This window comes from Phocoena phocoena, chromosome 14 (assembly GCF_963924675.1).
Source record: "Phocoena phocoena chromosome 14, mPhoPho1.1, whole genome shotgun sequence".
NCBI classification, from domain to species: Eukaryota; Metazoa; Chordata; class Mammalia; order Artiodactyla; family Phocoenidae; genus Phocoena; species Phocoena phocoena.
In genome coordinates this window covers 2,077,572-2,097,439 of record NC_089232.1, presented here as the reverse complement: position 1 = coordinate 2,097,439, position 19,868 = coordinate 2,077,572, and the positions used below count along the sequence as shown (strand labels likewise).

Genomic DNA, 19,868 nt, shown 5'->3' with positions numbered 1-19,868 from the left:
GTGAGTTCAGTATATAGGGAGATACCGCGTGGACTTGAGATTTTCTGAAAGTAGATAACAACATTGTCTACAATTTGGAAATGAGATTTGCGTAAACACTATCTTCTCAGATATTGTGTACGTTATGCCTAAGGTTTATGAAACATCTCCTCCTTCCCCAAAGGTTTGTTATCTCTAAATTTGGAAGTTAATTCATGAAAGAGGAGAACATGTATTATTTATAAGTGTCTTTAGCCTCTAGCAGCGAATGTCGTGTTATTTTAAAATGGGATCCATGCTTTTGTGGAGTCAGTGCGCTAGGTCCCCTCTGTCTTCCTGAAGCCATCCCTATAAATAATGAGAACTCCTCTCTGTCAGAAAAGAAGGGGATCTGAGTCAATAGCCTTTCCATTATTCATCTCTTCCTAGTTTTGAATAAACTTCTAGTCATTTAAAGGACTGAATGTTGAATTTTTCTGCTGCAAAAATGCCCATCTTCCACCCGAGAAGTTACGAACTAGCTCATAACCGTATTCCTTGCAGTCGTTCAGGTATGCCTTTGCTATTTATTACTTCCAGGATTGACTTAACTAGGTATGCAGTGTACTGTATTTTTTTAATAAACTTTTCATTTTGGAGTAATTCTGTATTGCGGTTCACTCTTGGTATTGAATGTTTTATGGGTCTTGACAAATGTGTCATGACATGTGTCCGCTACTATAGTATCGTGTAGAATTGTCTCACTGCCCTAAAAATCCCTGTGCTGTACCTAATCACCCCTCTTTCCCCTGTGCCCTTGGCCACTACTGATCTTTGTAATGTCTCTGTAGTTTTCCCATTTCCAGAATGTTATATTCTTGGAATTATTAAAGAAAAGCTGACACTTGTTAAAGAACAGTTAAGCAGACTTTACTCAGGGGAGGACTCCGAGGGATTTTTGCCATAGGGGAGAGAGATTGGGCTCAACCCCACATACAAGAATGAAGAGTGGGGATTTAGAGCCCAGGAGCTGGGTGGGGAGTAGATGGATGGAAAACCACTAAGAGGGAACATCAGAGGTAAGGGGGGATTCTGGCTGCACTGACCTAACAGGGTCCTTCCTGAAAGCAGGCCAGGATGGTCAGACATCACCTGGGTGAGGGTGGAGGATTCTGGCTGAACCAAATCAGCAGGGTTCTTGCTAAAATTGGGCGATGGACGTGGAAGTACAGACACAGAAATACGGTAGTCAAGGCCTAGTCTGGGAAGAGGATTCAGAGGAGCCTGACGAAAGTTTGGTCAAGGAGAGAGTCTTTGTGAGAATCATACAGTCTCACCCTTTTCAGACAGGCTTCTTCCACTTAGTCGTGTGCATTTGAAGTTCCTTCATGTCTTCACAGCTCATGTGTTGTTTTTTTTTAAATTTTTTAAATTTTAGGCTGCATTGGGTCTTTGTTGCTGTGCACGGGCTTTCTCTAGTTGCGGCGAGCGGGGGCTACTCTCCTGCGGTGCGCGGGCTTCTCACTGCGGTGGCTTCTCTTGTTGCGGAGCACAGGCTCTAGGCGCGCAGGCTTCAGTAGCTGTGGCACGCGGGCTCAGTAGTTGTGGCTCGTGGGCTCTAGAGCACAGGCTCAGTAGTTGTGGCACATGGGCTCAGTAGTTGTGGCTCGCAGGCTCTAGAGCGCAGGCTCAGTAGTTGTGGCGCACGGGCTTAGTTGCTCCGCGGCATGTGGGACGTTCCCAGACCAGGGCTCAAACTCGTGTCCCCTGCATTGGCAGGTGGATTCTTATCCACTGCACCACCAGGGAAGCCCAGCTCATTTGTTTCTATCACTGAGCAATATTCCATTATCTGGATGGACCACAGTTTATTTGTCTATCACCAACTGAAGGACATCTTGATGGCTTCCAAATTTTGGCAGTTATGAATGAAGCTGCTATAAACATCTGTGTTTCAAGTTCCAGGAATAATTTTATATTTATGAAGAAGCTGCAAAGATAGTACAAAGCATTCCTGACAGCCCGCACTCAATTTCCCTTAGTGCTAACGTCTTACCTAACCAGGGACATTTGTCAAAAGTGAGAGATTAACGTTGGTTAGTGGTAGACTATTGACTAGCTTCACTTGGATTTCACTAATTTTCATGTTTTAGGATCCAGTCCCGGATAGCAACATTGCGGTTTGGGTGTGTCACGGTCATTAAATATGGTCATAAAAGTCAGCTTATCCTGAGAAAATGGTTGTAAAGATATCAGCTATAAGGATCTGGTGTTACTTAATCTAGTGAACACGTTTAATTGTGATACGGTTATTTAGAATTTTTTGGAAAGTTTTCTGTTGTTGTTGTTTGTTTTTAGCAGAGAAGCAGAATTCCCCATGTGCAACATTAAGATTCGCTTTATAAGGTCACCGTTTCTAAACAGCGTACTAAAGCTTGTTGGAAGGAGGTCATCTTAAGGTTGAGTATCTGAGACCCTGGAGACAGCTGGTTGCCGAGCCGTAATAAAAGCCGTCCGGGTGTAGTTTTCCGCGTGGATGCAGCAGCCGTGGCGCTCGGCCGGGTGTCTAATGAGCCTCTCCAAATGTTTTGCTGGCAGAAGGACTCCATGAAAGATGACAGAGGAGGTCATCGTCATAGCCAAGTGGGACTACACAGCGCAGCAGGACCAGGAGCTGGACATCAAGAAGAACGAGCGCCTGTGGCTGCTGGACGACTCCAAGACCTGGTGGCGGGTGCGTAACGCGGCCAACAGGACGGGCTACGTGCCGTCCAACTACGTGGAGAGGAAGAACAGCCTGAAGAAGGGCTCCCTCGTGAAGAACCTCAAGGACACGCTCGGTGAGTGGCAGGCGCGGCAGGACCCCGGCCCGGCCTGGAAGGCGGGGGCCTGGTGCTTTCTCAGCGGGACTCGGGGTGGAGGTCATCTCTTTCATTTGCATTTGAGGAAAAAAAAAAAAGGGGGTATGTTTTAAATATTGACATCTTTCTACTTGTCTTTTTAAAAAATCTCTGGACATTGAGAGATCCAGTGCAGAAATATCCGGCTGGTCATTTCCTAGAGGTTCTCGAGTTTGGAGGTTTATGTGAGCTGGCCTTTCTGTGTGTTTCGGACCCCCCTGCGTGTCTCTGTCTCCTGGCATCAACTTTCTGGAGGGTCCTGAAATGGAATGACCACCTCCGGGCATGTCCCCAGGTCCGCCCAGGTCATCCCATCAAATCTTTTTCTCTCTCACGAAATCCTGTGTGTGTGTGTGGTGTTTGCACATAGAGGAGGAGATGGCAAAAAAGTACTTTGCACCCGGGGAATTTTTTCCTTCTGTTAAACTGGTGGCGTTTCATGGTGCAGTCCTGGACAGTGGCAGCTAAGGTGGGGACTCGAGCGGCGGTGTGATGCGAGGCCGCCAGGGTGACCCGCAGGGGGCCTGCTGGGCGCCCAGCTTTCTTCCCACGCGCCTGTTCCCTTCCCTGGTGTCCGGACGTGGGAAAGAGCCCGAGTCCCCTGAAGGTGATGGTGTCCGATCTCGCCTTTGCGTGGACGTCCTGCAGAGGATGCGAGAGGGTGACTTCCTGAAGGTCAGCGGTGCCTCCTTCTGTGAGCACCATGTAGGTGGCCCCCGGGACCGCTGGTTATCACGGAAGAGTTTGCTCTTGAAACAGGTCAATGTTATCACCCACGTTACATTTCCTTGAGGCTTTCCTTTTTATTTCTAACAAGAGAATTAGTTTCACTTGAGGGAGGGGAACAGGCAGGAAACCTGAAAAGAAAATGAAACTCTGAATGTCATGAGTGTTGCAAAATATTCATCTTTCATTTTCTGAAGCCTTGAAGGGGCCACTGACTCTTCAAAACCAAGTAAAGGGCTTCCCTGGTGGCGCAGTGGTGGAGAGTCCGCCTGCCGATGCAGGGGACGCGGGTTCGTGCCCCGGCCCGGGAAGATCCCACATGCCGCGGAGCGGCTGGGCCCGTGAGCCATGGCCGCTGAGCCTGCGCGTCCGGAGCCTGTGCTCCGCAACGGGAGAGGCCACAACGGTGAGAGGCCCGCGTACCGCAAAAAACAAACAAACAAACAAACAAAAAAAACCAAGTAAAGCCTTCATGCACTGGGTAGTAATTTTGTGTTGTGGGTTAGGTTATTTTCACGACTTGGAGAGAGAAATGAGACACTGGCCTGCGTGAGAATCACACCAGCTACCGTAGATTCTGTCTGATGGAGAAATTCCGTTTTTCATGAGCAATCTGTTTCTTTTTCACAAAAGTGACCCTCTTTATCGTTTTTTCCAAGCATGTCACTTGAAAGAAACGTTGTTGTCCTGTGCTTATAACTCTCTATGAACTGTGACTAAGACATGCGGGAAGCGTGAGTAGGTAAATACTTTAGGAGTGCCCTGCGCTTAATTTTATTTATTTTTTACAATTTCAGCTTCTCACCCACTAAAGTACCTTTCTTTGGAGATGCTCAACATTGTTGACTTGTTTTGTCTTCTTATCCTTTTTCAAAACTACATTCTCAAGATTCTAGTAAAGAATGAAACACCCAGAAATGGAACAGAATGCTGGGGAGTGAAATAAGGCGAAGCAGGCCCTCTGACTTACCTACAAATTCCCTGGAACAGCTCGTCATCCCTCCCTTCAGTTTTTAGAACGAGAAGACAGCTGAGCTCTGCAGCACATCTGGCGCTAGGGTTCGGTTTTTCACGAGTGGCAGTCAGTCCCCAGGGCTCCTCTCAGAACTCGGGGGGCCTGGCTCAGCCAGCCTGTCCTCGTGTGGGTGCCAGGCTGGCTCCCCCGCCCCGACAGATGGCCCCCCAGCTCTGCGGGCACACGTCTCCTTCCACAGAGCCAGCCAAGTTCCATTTTGGGAGAACACAGATTGTTAGAAAGCTCTTCCTTAAATAGAATCAAAGTTGGCTTCTCTTTAACCCTCTCCCCTCGGCTCTCCTTGGCCCGTGAGAGCCGTGCTGGGGAGACCTGCTGCCCTTCTGTGGACCGACCACCCTTTTCCAGGCCTCCTCCCCCGTCAGGCACATTACTGCCTTGGAAACGTTTGTACCTAGCATTATTTAATGTAAAAACACCAACAAAGCTATGTTCTGAACGTCCATATCCGTGGCACTTAATATTTGTAGTCTAGAGACTGTTGGAGGTCAGTATGCCCATTGCCGGGGAGAAATGCCCCCATTCATTGTCTGTCTTTTTTGCTTCCATGTGTTTGTCGTGGGCACCCAGAGCCTTGCTTTTGTTGGACAAAGAGAGACCTTGTTGTCTCGGCATGAGTTTTCCATTGCCCCCCTTGAACGGGGTCACAGAGAAGGGCGGTACCCAGACAAGAACCACCGTTGCGGTGTGACTTACTATTTCTCCATCGTCAGACCTGACAAGGCACCAGTGTCGAGAAGGAAGGTGGGAAAACTTCCCGCAGCCTCTCCTGCCGCCCACTGGTCTCCGTTACAGAGAAGACTGGAGCTAAAGCATCCGTGGCTTCCTGTGTAAATTACCGTGACGGGTGTGCTGTTGGAATTATAGTGTGATCATAGATTACGCACCCAGCGGAAGTTCTCTCTACTGTGTATTAGAAGGAGTGAAAACAACGTCAAAGGCACCACCACACATGTTGACCTTCTAATAGCGACTCATGACATCATCCACATTTGTAATTCTGCCATGGAAATCCACCCAGTTTCTAAAGCCGTGGTTAAGATTTCCCCGGCAGGCACCTGGTTTGAAACACAGTAGCACTGGACTGCCCGTCAGAGTCCCTGTGCTCTCCTTGTGTGTTGGCATCTCTAACTGCCGGGGACCGTGACTTGGCAGAGCTCTCTCCTGCTTTTTTGTATCCCTGTGCTGTGCTGAGGTCGGTCGCCAATTTAATTTAATCGCATGTAATAGTTTGCTACAGTAACCTCCAGAAAGCGGTACCTTTCCCAAACAGTTCTCTCCGTTAGGAAAGGACTATCGCTCTTCCTTTTCCCTTAATGATTTATAATTAAATAAAACAGTATGACCTCGTGTTTGTAGACGGGTAGCACGTTGATACGCTAGGTCTCCTCTCACGTTCAGCTTATGATCACGATTAGTCAAAGAGAGCTTTTCCACAGATAACAAGGAGCCGTCCTCAAGAGCCGTTCCTGCTGGCAGAGCCCAGGCGATGTTTTGAAAGGCTCGCTGCCTTCCTGGGCTCCGGCCTGGCCTTGGTGTTTTCCACGACCCGACTCATAAAACCATGCAGGTTAGGTGTTGGAAAGTGTTGTGCTAAATCTTGCGAGATGGGGAAGCTGCTCCCAGGGAGGGATTTTACTGAAGAACGGTTTTTGTCACCACTTGACGACGGCAGCTGGAACCCGCCGAAGCCCTGAAGGTTAACTGTCTTCGCGATGGTTGCCTTAGGCCCAGGTGCTGACTTGGGCTACCCAGGAAGCTACGGTTCCATTTATAATCTGTTAGCATCCGCCCGTGGAGGGTTTGTCCCAAGGCACACACATCCTTCGCTGACCACCCTCCTGCGGCATGTGGAACCAGAAGTGAGCTGCCCCCGGGGCTGCCGCTTTAGCCCTGGCCCCAGCGTGACCCTGCCTGAGCCAGTTAATCACCTACCAGTGATGAGCTCCGCACCGGTGCCCACCTCTGCGACTCCAAGCCAGACCTGGGAGCAGAGAGCGGCCACGGTGGGGGGACCAGTGCTCACTTACTGCAAGAGCCCTTGCGCGGTTTGGGTTGATGCTTTTGGTCGGGGAGGGGTGGTTCCTGGGGGTGAAGTTCCCAGGGTTCCTCGAGGCATATCCATGTACGGTTGACTGAGCGTCTTCCCCAAGAGAAGGCCTGTGACAGAGACGGGTCACATGCCTTTAGCATGAACTTGGGTTTTTTTCACCAAGTTGACTATCAGGGCTTACTGGGCGGGCGTTTGTTAGGGCTGCGTCACAGAGGTAAGCAGCTAGGTTGTTAGAGGGAATCCTAGTGATACTGGGTTCCCTGTTTTAGAGATGAAAACCAGGGTCTTACTAGCAAAACCGGAGTGGGGTCTGAGTATGACAGTAATTGTGTATCGGTGTTAACGTCCCGGTTTTGTGTCGAGGATGCCCCTTGTGTGTGGAGATGACACCAAGTGTTGAGGTGACGGGACAGGGCGCTGGCAGCCTACTCTCAGATAGTTCAGGGAAAATAACGTCCTTTGTGCTGTTCTTATAACTTATCTGTAAGTTGAACAAACGGGCAGACGTAGAGCGGTTTGGGGACTACCCCAGGCCATGACGCTGGATCATAGCAGGGGAGAGGTTGTACCTCGGGCTTCCTGTTCTATCCGGGCATCTGCGGTGCCTCAGGGCCTTACAGTCGTCATCGGTCTTTCAGAGACCAGAGGATCGCCTAGGACCCGCTGAGATTGGACCTAACACACGAGGTTGCCGCCGATTCTTCCTCAGAACGGTTCCCCAGGACTTGGTTCAGAACTTTCCGTAATCATCCAGCAGCTTCCCGCCGTATCACTGGCAGGCAGGTGAGGGAACACCGCTTCCTGCCGGAGCGGCCCAGGCTGCTCTGTACCAGTTCAATGTAGGCATTTTTGTTACGACAGAGATGGGGCGAGAGGTGGGCTCCAGCCTCCGTGACGGTGAGGCCGTGGGGGGATTTTCCTTCCGGCACTGCAGGACTGTGGGTCTTTGCTGTGATCAGAAGCGTTCTCGGTAGGGCTGAAGCAGGGCAGGCGATCTGTCCAGATGAGCCACGGGTGATGGATGCTGTAGTCGCTGGTTGTCACAGGCTGAGTTGGAGTCGTCCCTCCCTCGCTCTGTCCCTTGGAAATGCTTCTAAGCCACCTGGTTCCCCGCTGAGTGACTTTCGGGAACAATAACCGAAGGCTTTGAAACAGGGATGCAGACGTGGTGTCGGAATCGGCTCCGTGTCACAGGGTGTGTGTGTGCATCAGACGGGGGAGGCCGGCTGGACGTTCTTTCATCTGGTGGGTAGCGTTCAGCCCCCGACTCTCTGGCGCCTGTGATGTAACTGGAAGAGTAACCGTGGCCCGGATGCGCGGGGGTCATTAGGACAGTGGCGCTGCCCCTCCTGGCCCACCAGAAACGGCTGGATGAGGCCGCTCGGGCCTCTCTTATCCTTGTGGAAGCAGCATACACAGGAGGGTGAGGCTGAGGTCTTTTCAGATCCAGGCTCAGCACACGCCCACACGCCGGTTGAGCGATTTGGGGCGAGCCGTGGAAGCCGCAAAGCCTCAGCTGCGGTATCTCTAGGGCGGGATAAGGGACCACTTGTCTTATCAGATGGTTGAGACTGAACTCCTTCACGCGAAGGATGCTCGGGGCTGGTCTTCGGTGGAGGGAGAGGCAGAGGCTGGGAGCGGGGGGGGCGTGTGGGAGGACAGTAAGTGAGCCGGTGGCACTGAGGGCCCTGGGTGACCCACACTGGGGAGGCCCCCATCATTAGGCCTGATGCTTCTGCAAAGGGGAGCCCCAGCGGTTGTCCTGTGGTGGACGGGGTGGTGGCCGTCGGGGTGTATGGCAGGCATCTTGATTCTGGTCCTCGGGGTGGGAGTGGCGGTGCCAGTGTGTCAGCAGGAGGCTGGGGACGAGACCTCAGGGTGGCCCGGGGGGATGTCACCAGCCCTGGGCTTCACGGGAAGGCCCAGAACTCTGTGCCAACCGGGTGTGAAGCAGCAGGTGAGTCACAGGTGACTCAAGGGTTTGCAGCCTGAATGAACAACCGGCAGAAAGACCAGAGGGTTAGGGAAGTAGGAGGAGAACCTGGGCCGTGATGACGAGACGCGCTGGAGTTGATGGCGGGCCCTTCGGTGGGAATATTTCACGCTTCAGGCATGAGTCTCAACTTCAGGAGACAAAATTCAGATTTTTGCTGTCACATACGGGCTGCGCTGACGGGAAACTTAGTTTTTGACCAGTATAAACAGTTCTGTCTCAGCCTGCAGGGGAGCCCTGGCGTTTGAGGCATTTCGCGAGGTTCCTCCACCAAGCTTCCGCTCCGCTGTGGTCTCGGGGGCCTCCGTCTACTTTCTACAGCTGCCCCCAAGCCCTCCCCTGGGAGGGTGGCCCTGTGACAGCCGGTGCCTGGGACCCGTGGGCTCCATAACCACCATCCCCGCACTCCCGACACCCATGTCACGCCCGAAGCCAAAAGGAAAGCTTAATGCAGCAGCAAAATTCAACCCGAGACCCGGAACTGATGTCGTGTGCGTTTTCCAGTGTGTAGGCAGTGATAACGATTTCTGTGTGCCTCTCTGGTGCTACCTACCTGTACACCTTTTTGGTTAATCTTCCCAGTAACCCTCAGAGGAATATACTAACATCCTTATATCTCACGTGAAAAAAATGAGACTCGGAGGTTAAGGACTGTGTGTGCCCAAGAACACACGGTAAGTGATGGGTTGAAATTCAGAGCAGGTCTGCCCGACTCCTCAAGCTCTGCTATTGTTGGTCAGCCTCGGGGGTTGGGGATTCAGATTGCGGGGAGCCCTGGGGGGCGAGGGGAATGCCACCTGCTTGGCATCGGTATTGGTGCGTCCAGTCGCTCCCTGGTCCCGCCTGCACGGCTGGGTTGGTTTTCTCCCACCCTTGCTGCAGCCCCTGGGACTCGAGGGGACCAGCTAGACTTCATAAGCATCGTTTCCTCCCGGCCCTCGGGGTTCACTTATCAATAACCGCCTGGTTCCGTCACACTGAGGGGAGCGGGAGCCTTTAATTAAAATGATTCGGAAGCCGAGTGTCCCAGGAACTCACCTGCTTTTCCCCCAGATCGATTCTTATCTCGGCAGCAGGCGTGTTCCGGGGGTCTGCGCGCGTGAGATTTCAGCCGTCTTTGCCACTCACAGGCTCTTTGTGTGACACGGGTTTCTGCACTCAGGTAGTCCTCAGAATTGTCCTCCCTGAAATGCCTGTCTTTTATAAAACTATTCATTGAAGACTGGCATACTTATTAAAAAAAAAAAAAGAAAATTGGAAAATAGAAAAAAACAAAAATCACCTGTGACCTTATCACCCAGAAATAATCACTGTTGGCGTTTGCCTCTGTTTGCTAAGTATCTCTACACACGTAGAATCAAAATCGGGTTGCAAAGGTGACTTCTTCGCATCAATCCCACTGTCGCCAGGCCGTCAGTCCTGAAACGTCTACCCGTTCGCGGAAGCCTGGTCGCGACACGTGCTGGAAAGGACCTTTGCCGAGTGAGTTTGGTCCATGCCTCCCGGTTCCTTAGTGGTCAGGGTGCTCTGTATAAAACCGAAGAGGGGAAGCTGATTCTTTATAGTGCATTTGTCTTAGAAGTAGTTTGGCTTCCTAGGTTGAATGTCCATAAAGAATAAGAATATTGCCGTTAGTCTTTTTACATGTCACTTAGACATACTTCCTAAACTCAGTCCCCTTCTAAGGAATCAGTACAAAAAGTACAAAGTACATTTTTCTCACTTAAAGTGCAGAGCCAGACCACGCCCCATGAAAAGTTTGTGTGTAACATGCGAAGAAGATTGACAGATCTCAGTTTGATTTTAAAGGTCCAGCTTCTCCAAACTATCATCTCTTCCCCGTATTAAAGCAGGGACTCTGGGTTTTCAGAGCTGCATTTAACACTTGAGGTTGACCTTTTCGGTCTCTGTTGTAGAATCTACCGTTGTACGAAGCCGAATTAGGTGTTATGTGGCATAACTTAGAACTCCTTAGAATTCTGTCTTGCGAGATCGTTCATGGTACAAATGACCCGCCAGATGTAATGCCCACAGACTGTGGAAACGTCTACAGCGATTGTGGTGCCAGCGCCCAAAATAAACTTGGATTTGTTTGCATATATCGTAAGTGTCCAAGTATTTAGAACAAGAAACGTAAAACAACTCACAACGGATTAGTGGGAGGGTAATTAGAGAGAAAATAGAGACAGATTGTTCAAAAGAATGCTAATGGGAGAAGAGCCAGGAGAGGGGATGGGGAAGGAGGAGGGGTCTACGCTTGGGAGACAGAGGAGAAGCAGGTGTGCGGTGACACGGGGTCTGGAAGCCAGATGCGTCGGCCCCCGGGCCCCTCGAGCCCTGAGGAAGGACAAGGACACCATGTAAAGCATTTCCCAGTTTCTTTCCCAGCAACTGGCACCTGGGTTGCTTCTTATTAAAATGACCGTTTTTCTAAAGAACATCGATACCAGCCTTTCTTGACTCAAAGTTACTCAAGTGGGAGCCTTCGGTTTTAGAATAGAGAAAACGTGGGCTACAGACGCTGAGAATTAAGTAAAATCTTCTCTCCGTGTTTCCAACTGCGCTTCCCCATATGGCCCGCACCCAGTTTCAGATCTCGTCCATATGTCTCGAACGTTCCTCTTGCCTGTTGCACGCTCGTGTCTGTCGCCGGGGCCGGTGTGGGGTGCAGGGGGGTTTGTTCAGGACGGGTGCCGTGGTGCTGACTGCAGAGCCTCTGGGGCTGCTGGAAGGCCAAGCAGACGCCTCCTGCCCCGAGCCCCGCGCCCTGCAGCCACCGCTGCTCTCTGCACTGGCGAGCACCTGCTCACATCACGTTGTCCACAGGCCGCTCCCCTGATCAGCCCCTGCAGCCTGCCGTCCCTCTCCCTCAACTCTTAACTTCCTTTCTCTGCTTCCAAACTCACAGATTCTGTGAGCATCCAGATTGTGCCCCGTGGTTCTCCCGGCTGGGAAGCCACCTGGAGGGCAGCTCTTGGTGAGTTTCCGGGCTGGGGGTCTCCCGGAAGCCAGCCATCCTGGGGTGGCTGTTTGCAGGGAACCTCCATTGATTTTATAGTTTTGGCTTTTTTCAGGGAGCAAAGCAGTTGAATGTCTAACTTGGAAAAGTTACAAGTGGGTGTTCATTGTGGAGCGTGAATTGATAGTGAAAGGTTTGGGGGCCTTAGGCACTGACCTAAAGTGACCGGTCCTGCAGTATTTAGCCCAACATGCTCAGCCAGACACCGGTGACAGGAGCTGGCTGTAAGATCCAAAAGGGCCACTTACGGTTCTCCTGTGGTTGTTTCCGTGTAGCCTAGTATGTACGGTTAAGTTTAAAAAGTGAAGTTCATTCGACACTTTGGGCTCTCTGTGTAGAATTCTTGAATCCTGGAAAGGGCTCTGGAGATAACCTGGTCCGCAGCTTTCCTATGAAAATGAGGCACGTTGAGTTACTTGTCCAAGGTGACAAGGTGCTTCACAGCAGAGCCAGGAGCAGGCCTTGGGCCCAGGCAGGGCACTGCCACAAAAGCCAGCCGGGAACGAGGGCCTGGGGCCGAGCCCAGCCACGTCAGGACCCCTCCCTGGAGCCGGCGGGGGCCTGGCCTCTTAGTAACCAGAGTTCGCCTTGTCCAGAGCAGCGTGTGGTCCCGGAAGCCCTTCTGTCCAGCCTTGGAAGATGGCGTGTCCCTTGCACTTCCTAACTGAAGGCCAGCTTTGCACCGAGGAACGTCCTCTCCTGAGATGCTTCAGAGGGGCCCTCGTGTCTTAGCTGCTCCTGAACCAGAGAGCAGGACTGAGGCCAGGCCGTCCCGCAGGAGCATTTGAGGGAGAAAACAGACAGGTGCACACCTCCGTGGAGAAAGCATCACCTGTTCTTTTCTCCACCGGACCTTGGCCCTCAACCAGAGAGGAGCGATAATAGCAGTAAAAGCACCAGGCCCACAGTCGCGCGGCTCTTGCCGTGTACGGGACGCTGCGTTCGGTCCCTTCCTCAGGCTTTGGAGCCTCACAGCCGCCCCGCCAGTGCCACTGGCGTCCCCGTGTCACGGCTGCAGGAACAGGAGAAGAGAGTGCAGACCTGCCAAGGCCACAAGCCAGTGGGGCAGGAGCCGGGCCTGGAGCGGGGTCAGAACTGGGGTCCCCCACCAGTGTGTCGTCCCTTTACTCGCTCGCTCTCTTTTTCTGTTACCATATTTCATCTTGCTGAGCAGGCGTGGGCTCAAAAAGTTGCGCTTGTGAGCTTCTGCCAGGGGCTGACACTGCGCGGTGCTTCAGAAGGTCACGTTGAGTCCTCGCGCGTGCGCGGCCCACTCCCACCCCCGTCCTGCACATTCAGAGGCGCTCGTGCTGTTGCAGCAGGTATGTGTGTTGAGGGGTACTGAATATGTATTTTTAATTACAATCTCTAATTAACAATTTTTTTAAAAATTCTTTTGACTCGCATCCGTGCTACCGTTTGGCTTTCGCATTTGGTTGACCATATCCTGTGCTTCTAAACCACTTTTTTTCAGGCTTTACACGTTCAGTCGTGTTATTCGCCTTCCTGCTCACGAGGGAACGGGCTCTCTCAGGGGCAGGGATGGAAATTCCGGTTCTGGGCCCTGGACCCGTGGACCTGTGCGATGGTAGCCTTTGCCCCCAACGCATCTCCGTCTTGTGCTGGCTGCTGGCACATCCGCCCGCTGGAAAGGGGACCATCTGGGCACGTGGATGGTGAATGGCTCCTTTGTCCCTCGGCCAGCTGGCGGCCCGACGCGGGCCGTGTGGATCTGCCACAGGGGTAGCAGCTCCCATCCATCTCATGAAGGCTCCTTCCTCCCCCTGCCCCGTCCTGGACCAGCCCTCCCTGAGCTTGGGGGTTCCATACGGCCCGTAAGGGCACGTTTCATCGTAGGGTGAGGGGTACGCACCTAAGGTGCGCGTGCCTAGGAATAAAGAAGTAACCCCCTGGGTTCGTGGCAGTATCACGGGGGGAGCATGGAGCCCCCGGTGTTTCCCACGGGCCATGCAGCAGACTGACTCCGCTTTCGGAAAGGACAGTGGTTTTCACCTTCGAAAGCTCGATTTAAGCTGCTAGTGGGAGAAAGGCTCCTGGCCCGACTTTGTCCTCAGCCCTTCACCTCCCTGGGGTCTGCCACATCCCACCCGTCAGGAGAAAGTGTTCCCCGCTCTTGCTGTCAGGACCTTACAGGGCAAGCGTCTGCTTTGCTGCTGCTGACGTGGCAGCGGCAGCCGCAGGGCTGCGGTTTCCTGCGGGTGAAATGGGTCCCTGGGACCAGCTGGACAGTACCAGACGTCTCAGACCTGGGCATGAGAGCCATCACCCGGCTGCTCCAGGTGGCGCCTGCCCTCCTGTCACTCACTCAGAGGTGTGACCGCGGTGCGACCCGCTGGACGTGCAAGCCCAGGGAGGACGAAGCTGGACGCCCAGGGCTGCATTTAGTCCTCCGTCTTGGACGCGGCTGGGAAGTGGGGTGTCCTCCTCTTCGAGTGGACCCGGTCCCTGTCAGTGAGGCAGGCGCGGTGCCAGGTGTGGTATCTTCCACCAGTGACGCGGGGACGAGGGTGAGATGGACCAGCTCTGTGCCCTGCCCGCCACAGTCGTTGTGCCTCCGCCGGGCGCGTCTCTGCCCCTCCCCCCCCCCCGTCCCCTCCCCGGACCCCTGCCCAGTCGCCCCCCACCCCCGTTCTCCACACACTCTGCATCCTCCCCAGGCTCGCACGTCCAGCAGGTAGCAGCGGTTGCACCTCTGAGTGACAGGAGGGGCAGGTGCCACCTGGGGCAGCCACGCCCCAGTCCGCTTGGCCTGAGCCCCGGCTGGGTCTGAGATGCCCTGCACTGACCAGCCCGTCGCTCTCCGGGCTGCCCTGGGGGGTTCCTCCGAGACCCACCTCGGGTGGGGCCGGTGGCCCTGGGTCCCCATGCAGAGCAGAGCAGAGCAGAAGTCGAGGTCGGGGGGCTTCGGTCGGTTAGGCCTAACGTCCATGCCTCCCAGAATCACAGACCTCGAGTGCGGGCTCTTGGGGTAAATATTCAACCCCAGGCTGCTCTGGGATTAGGAAGCACAGCCTGTGTCTGCTCACCCCCGCGCACAAGCCTGGGGGCTCCCCAACTTTTGCTCTGTTTTCTGCGGGGTACTCACCCAAGCATACCTGTTTTCTCAGGGGGGCTCACCAGTTTGGCCTATTTCAGGAGGTCAGGTGGAAGCAGGGGAACGAGAGTGGGGAAGGGTCATTTTATTTTTTCCAGAGCCCTTAATCGAAGTGACAGAAATCATCTCAAAAGTAGCTAAAGAAAAACAACAGGAAGAAGAGGAGAATTTAAAGAGAGATTAGCTCACATCATTGGGAAGTGTGGTTGGATTCCCGGGCTCAACTCATGTCATCCAGGTTCTGTCTCTGTGTCTCTGGGCCTCTTCTTCACACAGGCGCCTACAGGTGTGACTGACTCTTGAGAGCCGGTTCCCTCCACCCCAGACTGCAGGGGGAGTTCTGATCCGAGCCCTGGGGATGGGCCCTGCTGAGACCGCGAGAAGAGAGGAGCTCTGTTGAATAGAGATGGCGTAGAAGGTGTGGAACAGATTAAAGCAAGAGAGAACTACTGCATTAATGCTAAATGGTGGCCCTTCCGAAAATCCTTAAGTTTAGTAAATGTGAGGTTTTTCCTTTATTCAGATACTCGACTGTGAATCCTGGCACTAGACATTCTCTGAGTAGTGGAAGCTAGTCTGAAAAACTAGATACAAACTAAATGAACATATAGGACCATGAATAGCTATTAGGAGCCAAACATTTAAATATGTCCTCTTATGTGAAAAGTTATTTCAGCTACTTTGTACCTGAACCAATCTTGTCAGACCTCCTTAGCATTTAGTGACAAAAAGCTTCTGTATTAATAATTTCAGTTGACGTTCCTAACCCCTGATGGGGAAAAAGCCCCACAAATTAGTAACCTCTATGCTTAACTTAGTATAAATGACATTTTAAGTGCAAGGAAATTTTCTACTTGCATCTGGTTTATGTCACAAATCTGATTAGTAGCAAAAATAAAATGGCTTTGCCATAGAGCTCCTGAAACTCAGGTGTGCTGTGCCTACATGTATGGGCTGGAATACTTGTATGAACTGTCAAATTTGTTTGGCATTTTATCTTAAATCTCCAGAATTCCAGCTGGAAGATGACAGAACATATTTTAAAGTCGTCTGCTATAACATCCCTTTATCTTTTTTTTTTTTTTTTTGCGGTACGCGGGCCTCTCACTGCTGTGGCCTCTCCCGTTGCGGAGCTCAGGCTCCGGACGCGCAGGCTCAGCGGCCATGGCTCACGGGCCCAGCCACTCCGCGGCATGGGGGATCCTCCCGGACCGGGGCACGAACCCGCGTCCCCTGCATCGGCAGGCGGACTCCCAACCGCTGCGCCACCAGGGAAGCCCTTGCTTTTTTTTTAAGTAGTGATTTCCATTCCTTCTTCATTCTTTCCTCGTGGAAGTTACGGCAGTTTATACATTACTGAACGAGCTCAGAGAAAGTCATAACTTTGCGGGAAGTAAGTTACTCAGCATCGCCGAATGCAGCGTGCTGGCCGTAGGAAAGGTTTCCTAGTGGCCACGCTCTACATATTCTCATCATGATGTGATGGGCCCAGTACGGGCCGCATCAACACCTGCAACAAAACGTCCAAACACCACATTCTGTGCGGTGGAGGATTTTACGGTGAACTTGACAACTAAAAGAGACGCACGCCATTTGAATTCGTCCTAGACCTTGTGAAAACATGTTAGTGCTCTCCGGGCCTCGGTCCGTCCATCGTGGCCTGGCCGGAGCTGCCTGGGTGTCCCGCACCACGTGGTCGGTACCCAAGGCCAGGGTGTGGTGAGGAATGTGGCCAGCTGCTCTGGGAGGTGCTTCTGTCTGCGGCCCAGGCTGCCCCGGAATCCGTGCTCTGGCCCTGGGGAGCAGGCCTTGGAAAGGGCCAGGAAGAGCGTTCTCCCAAATGTGGCCCAGAGAGGGGGCGAGCGGAAGCCCTGGTTAGCGAGGGCACCTGGTGGGCCAGGTCCTGGTTAGTTACTGTTCAGTAGGTGAAGATGGGCTGGGACTTGGCAGAAGGGGTGTGAGGCTCTTGCCTCTCCTGGCGGGAAAAATGTGAAATCATAGAAGGAAATTAATCACATTAACCACAACACACATTGGAGTCAGGTTGTGTTTTTGATACAACTGGAAGAAGGAGGTGGTCTAACTTGAATGAAGAGAAAGAAAGCAGAAGATGTGGGGAAATACGCAGGCAGAGAAAGTGGGGAGCAGGGGAGTTCCCACACTGCCTCCTTCCCTAAAAGATAACGGATTTGCCTTTGAATTAGAGCCTGGACGCCAAGGCCGTCCAGAGCTTGGAGCTTACACACGGGTCTCTGTCCCCTCTGACCTGGCATCTCGTAGCTGGCACGCGGCGGCAGTCACGTGGCCTCGGGTGAGGTCCAGGCAGGGGGAGATGACGGGGTCCTGAAGCTCCAGAGCCTGCTCGTCCGACGTCCTTGTGATCCCGGCCGCCTGACTCTCCGGAGCCGTTCACCTGGTTGTCCTCATTCAGAAAGGCCGCCCTGGCTGCTGGTGGGTGGGTCCCCTTCCCTCTGACGCCTTTCTCCTCCCTCCTGCTGTTCCCCGGGGCCCCCAGCCCTTCGGCCCCATCCACCCGGGCTCTGGCCTCAGGCAGAATCAGGGTCAGGGAAGAACTGGGGAAGAAGAAGAAATGGAGAGCCTTTGTCAACAACCCAGGACTTGGTTCTGTTTACACATTTCCACCCGACGCCCCCTCCAGCCTGCCCCAGCTGTCCCCAGACTTGTCCCGGGGCCCCGGCCTGTCGCTCCTGATGCATTTCTCATCCCAAACCTTCTTTCCCTAACCTCAGCCCCACTTCCACCCGGACACACAGGGCCCAGTTCATTCCCTAGAATCAGAGGAAGTGTTCATCACAGTTTGGGAGGGTGCGTGAGGGGATCTTGAAACCCCGTTTCAGAGCCCTGAATGCATCTGCCCATGGAAATCATGACACGGGTAACGAGCATCTCCCGTCACGCTTCACGCTAGCCTCTGGCGGAACTGTGCTTCTGATGACTCTGGATTAAATAGGCTTTCGTTGGATCACGGTCTGTCTGTGCCACTCCACTGGCTGCGTGTGTTGGGCCAGTTCCCTGGTCTCGTTCAGCCCCGGTTTCCCCACCTGCAGAAATGGGGGGAGCCGGGTCTGTCACAGGACCGTCGTGAGGTTCAGATCACGTAGATGTCAGTGCGGCCGGGCTCCTCCCTTCCCGCCCCTGACACACACCTGCCTCCTGCATTTCACTGCGCCAGCCGCCACGTATCTCTGCTCCCATAAGATAATGTTTCCCAGGTGCCAAACGCCTGACGGGCAAAGTTTCTGTTTGGGTGGCCGTCTGGCACGTAGGGTCACGGCCAAGAGTGTTCAGAGAGGACTTAGACCCTCTCCTGGTAAAACATCTGAGAAAGAAGAAATTCAACACCCAGCTCAACACCAGTTAGGAAGAGTAATAATTGTCATTCATAAAGCACGTTCTGTGCTTTATATGTGTGATCTGAACTCAGGTACCTGTTTTAGGGTGATTTGTCCACCCTCAAAATTCATATGTTGATGTCCCATTCCCCAGAATCTCAAAGTGTGGCTGTATTTGTATAGGGCCTTTAAACAGGTAATTAAGTTTAAATGAGGTTTCTTAGGGTGGCCCTAATTCAGCATGACTGGTGTCCTGTAAGGAGAGGAAATTAGGACACAGAATGCAGACTCAGTGAGAAGGCAGCCGTCTGTAAGCCAGGGAGAGAGGCCTCCGAAGGAACCAGCCCTGTTGACCCTTCATCTGTGACTTCCAGCCCCCAGAACCATGAGAAAACATGTTTCTGTTGTCGAAGCCCCCCAGTCTGTTACGGCCCCCCTCGCAGACTGATCCAGTGCCATCATCCACATTTTAGGGTAAGAAAACTAAGACCCAGAGAGACTAAGCAACTTGCCCAAGAGCACACAGCTAATTAGTGGCTGACTCGGGATTCCTGCTGGGGCTGTGCGCTCAGTCATTCTGCTGTGCTACCCCCAAGACCCCAGCCCAGAGTTGCCTCAAAGACTGTTTAGGTCATGTTAGAGCAAAACAGGTTCATTTTCCAGGGCTGTTTGTATGTAGAAAGTTCCAGTCTTGATAGAGACATATAAGCTTCTCTTATGGGCAGGGAGTGTGCCTGTCTTACCTCACTCTCCCCAGAGTCTAGGAAGGCTCCTGGAAGGAGCTCAAGGCTGAAGTAATTAAATCATTTTGTGTTTGAAAAAAAGCAGACAAAGCAGTGTGTTCATTCAGCGGTATGACTGACTTACGTAAGTGTCTCTTCCACGGCGTATTCCGAGGCGTAAGGTCTGCCGTTGTCTTTTCTGTTGATCTTGACACCTTTCCGCCTTTTTTTATATATATTTTAATTTTATTGGATTATAGTTGACTTGCGATGTTGTGTTAGTTTCAGGTGTACAGCAAAGTGATTCGGTTATACATATACATATGTTTCGTTCTTAGATTCTTTTCTCATATAGGTTATTCCAGAGTATTGGGTAGAGTTCCCTGTGCTCTACAGTAGGTCCCTGTTGGTTATCTATCTTACATGTGGTAGTGTGCAGTGACACCTTTACGTCTTGGTGAATATTCTAAAAGCTGCTCTTCCCTGGCTCTTCAAGTAGGCTTCCTCGCTCACAAATTTGGAAAGGTCTCCTAGAGAGTTATTTTTAAATGTTATTTCTTGAAATCTTTGTTACCCATAAAGATGGCACTCTGCCTGGCCATTCCCGCTCCGCGTGCCGACTGCCCCGGGAGGTTTGAAGGCCTTCGTGCCCGAGACTTCCGGATGGAAGTTTACTTCCATGAACTGTCCCGTGTGCCTCTGGATTAGGACGCCATTGAATCATCACGATGCCGTGTCATTGCAGAGTTGAGCTCACCTAGCTTTGAAATCAAAGGTTGAGAGGTTCATGTTTTCAGGTGTAAAGCAAATGAACTCTTACATGGAAATCTAAATGTTTAACTTGGTCCGGTGTCCCGGCTTACTCTTTATTTCCCGTGCACTTGAGTAAGACACTGAAGAACAAAAAGAAACAGCAGAAGCCATTAGCTTAAAGAATTGGTGTCTCGGAGCCTCCCTGGTGGTGCAGTGGTTAAGAATCCGCCTGCCAATGCAGGG

At 52.4% G+C, this 19,868-nt stretch overlaps 1 protein-coding gene across 1 annotated transcript in view; it reads left to right on the top strand.

Annotated features, from left to right (window-relative positions):
• Positions 1 to 2,572: 2,572 nt before the first annotated feature.
• NCK2 (NCK adaptor protein 2) overlaps positions 2,573 to 19,868 on the top strand; it is a 35,789-nt gene continuing 18,493 nt past the window's right edge. Inside the window, exon 1 of the mRNA XM_065891380.1 lies at positions 2,573 to 2,798. Within this exon, the coding sequence (XP_065747452.1) occupies positions 2,573 to 2,798 (226 nt within the window). The remainder of the gene's footprint in view (positions 2,799 to 19,868) is intronic.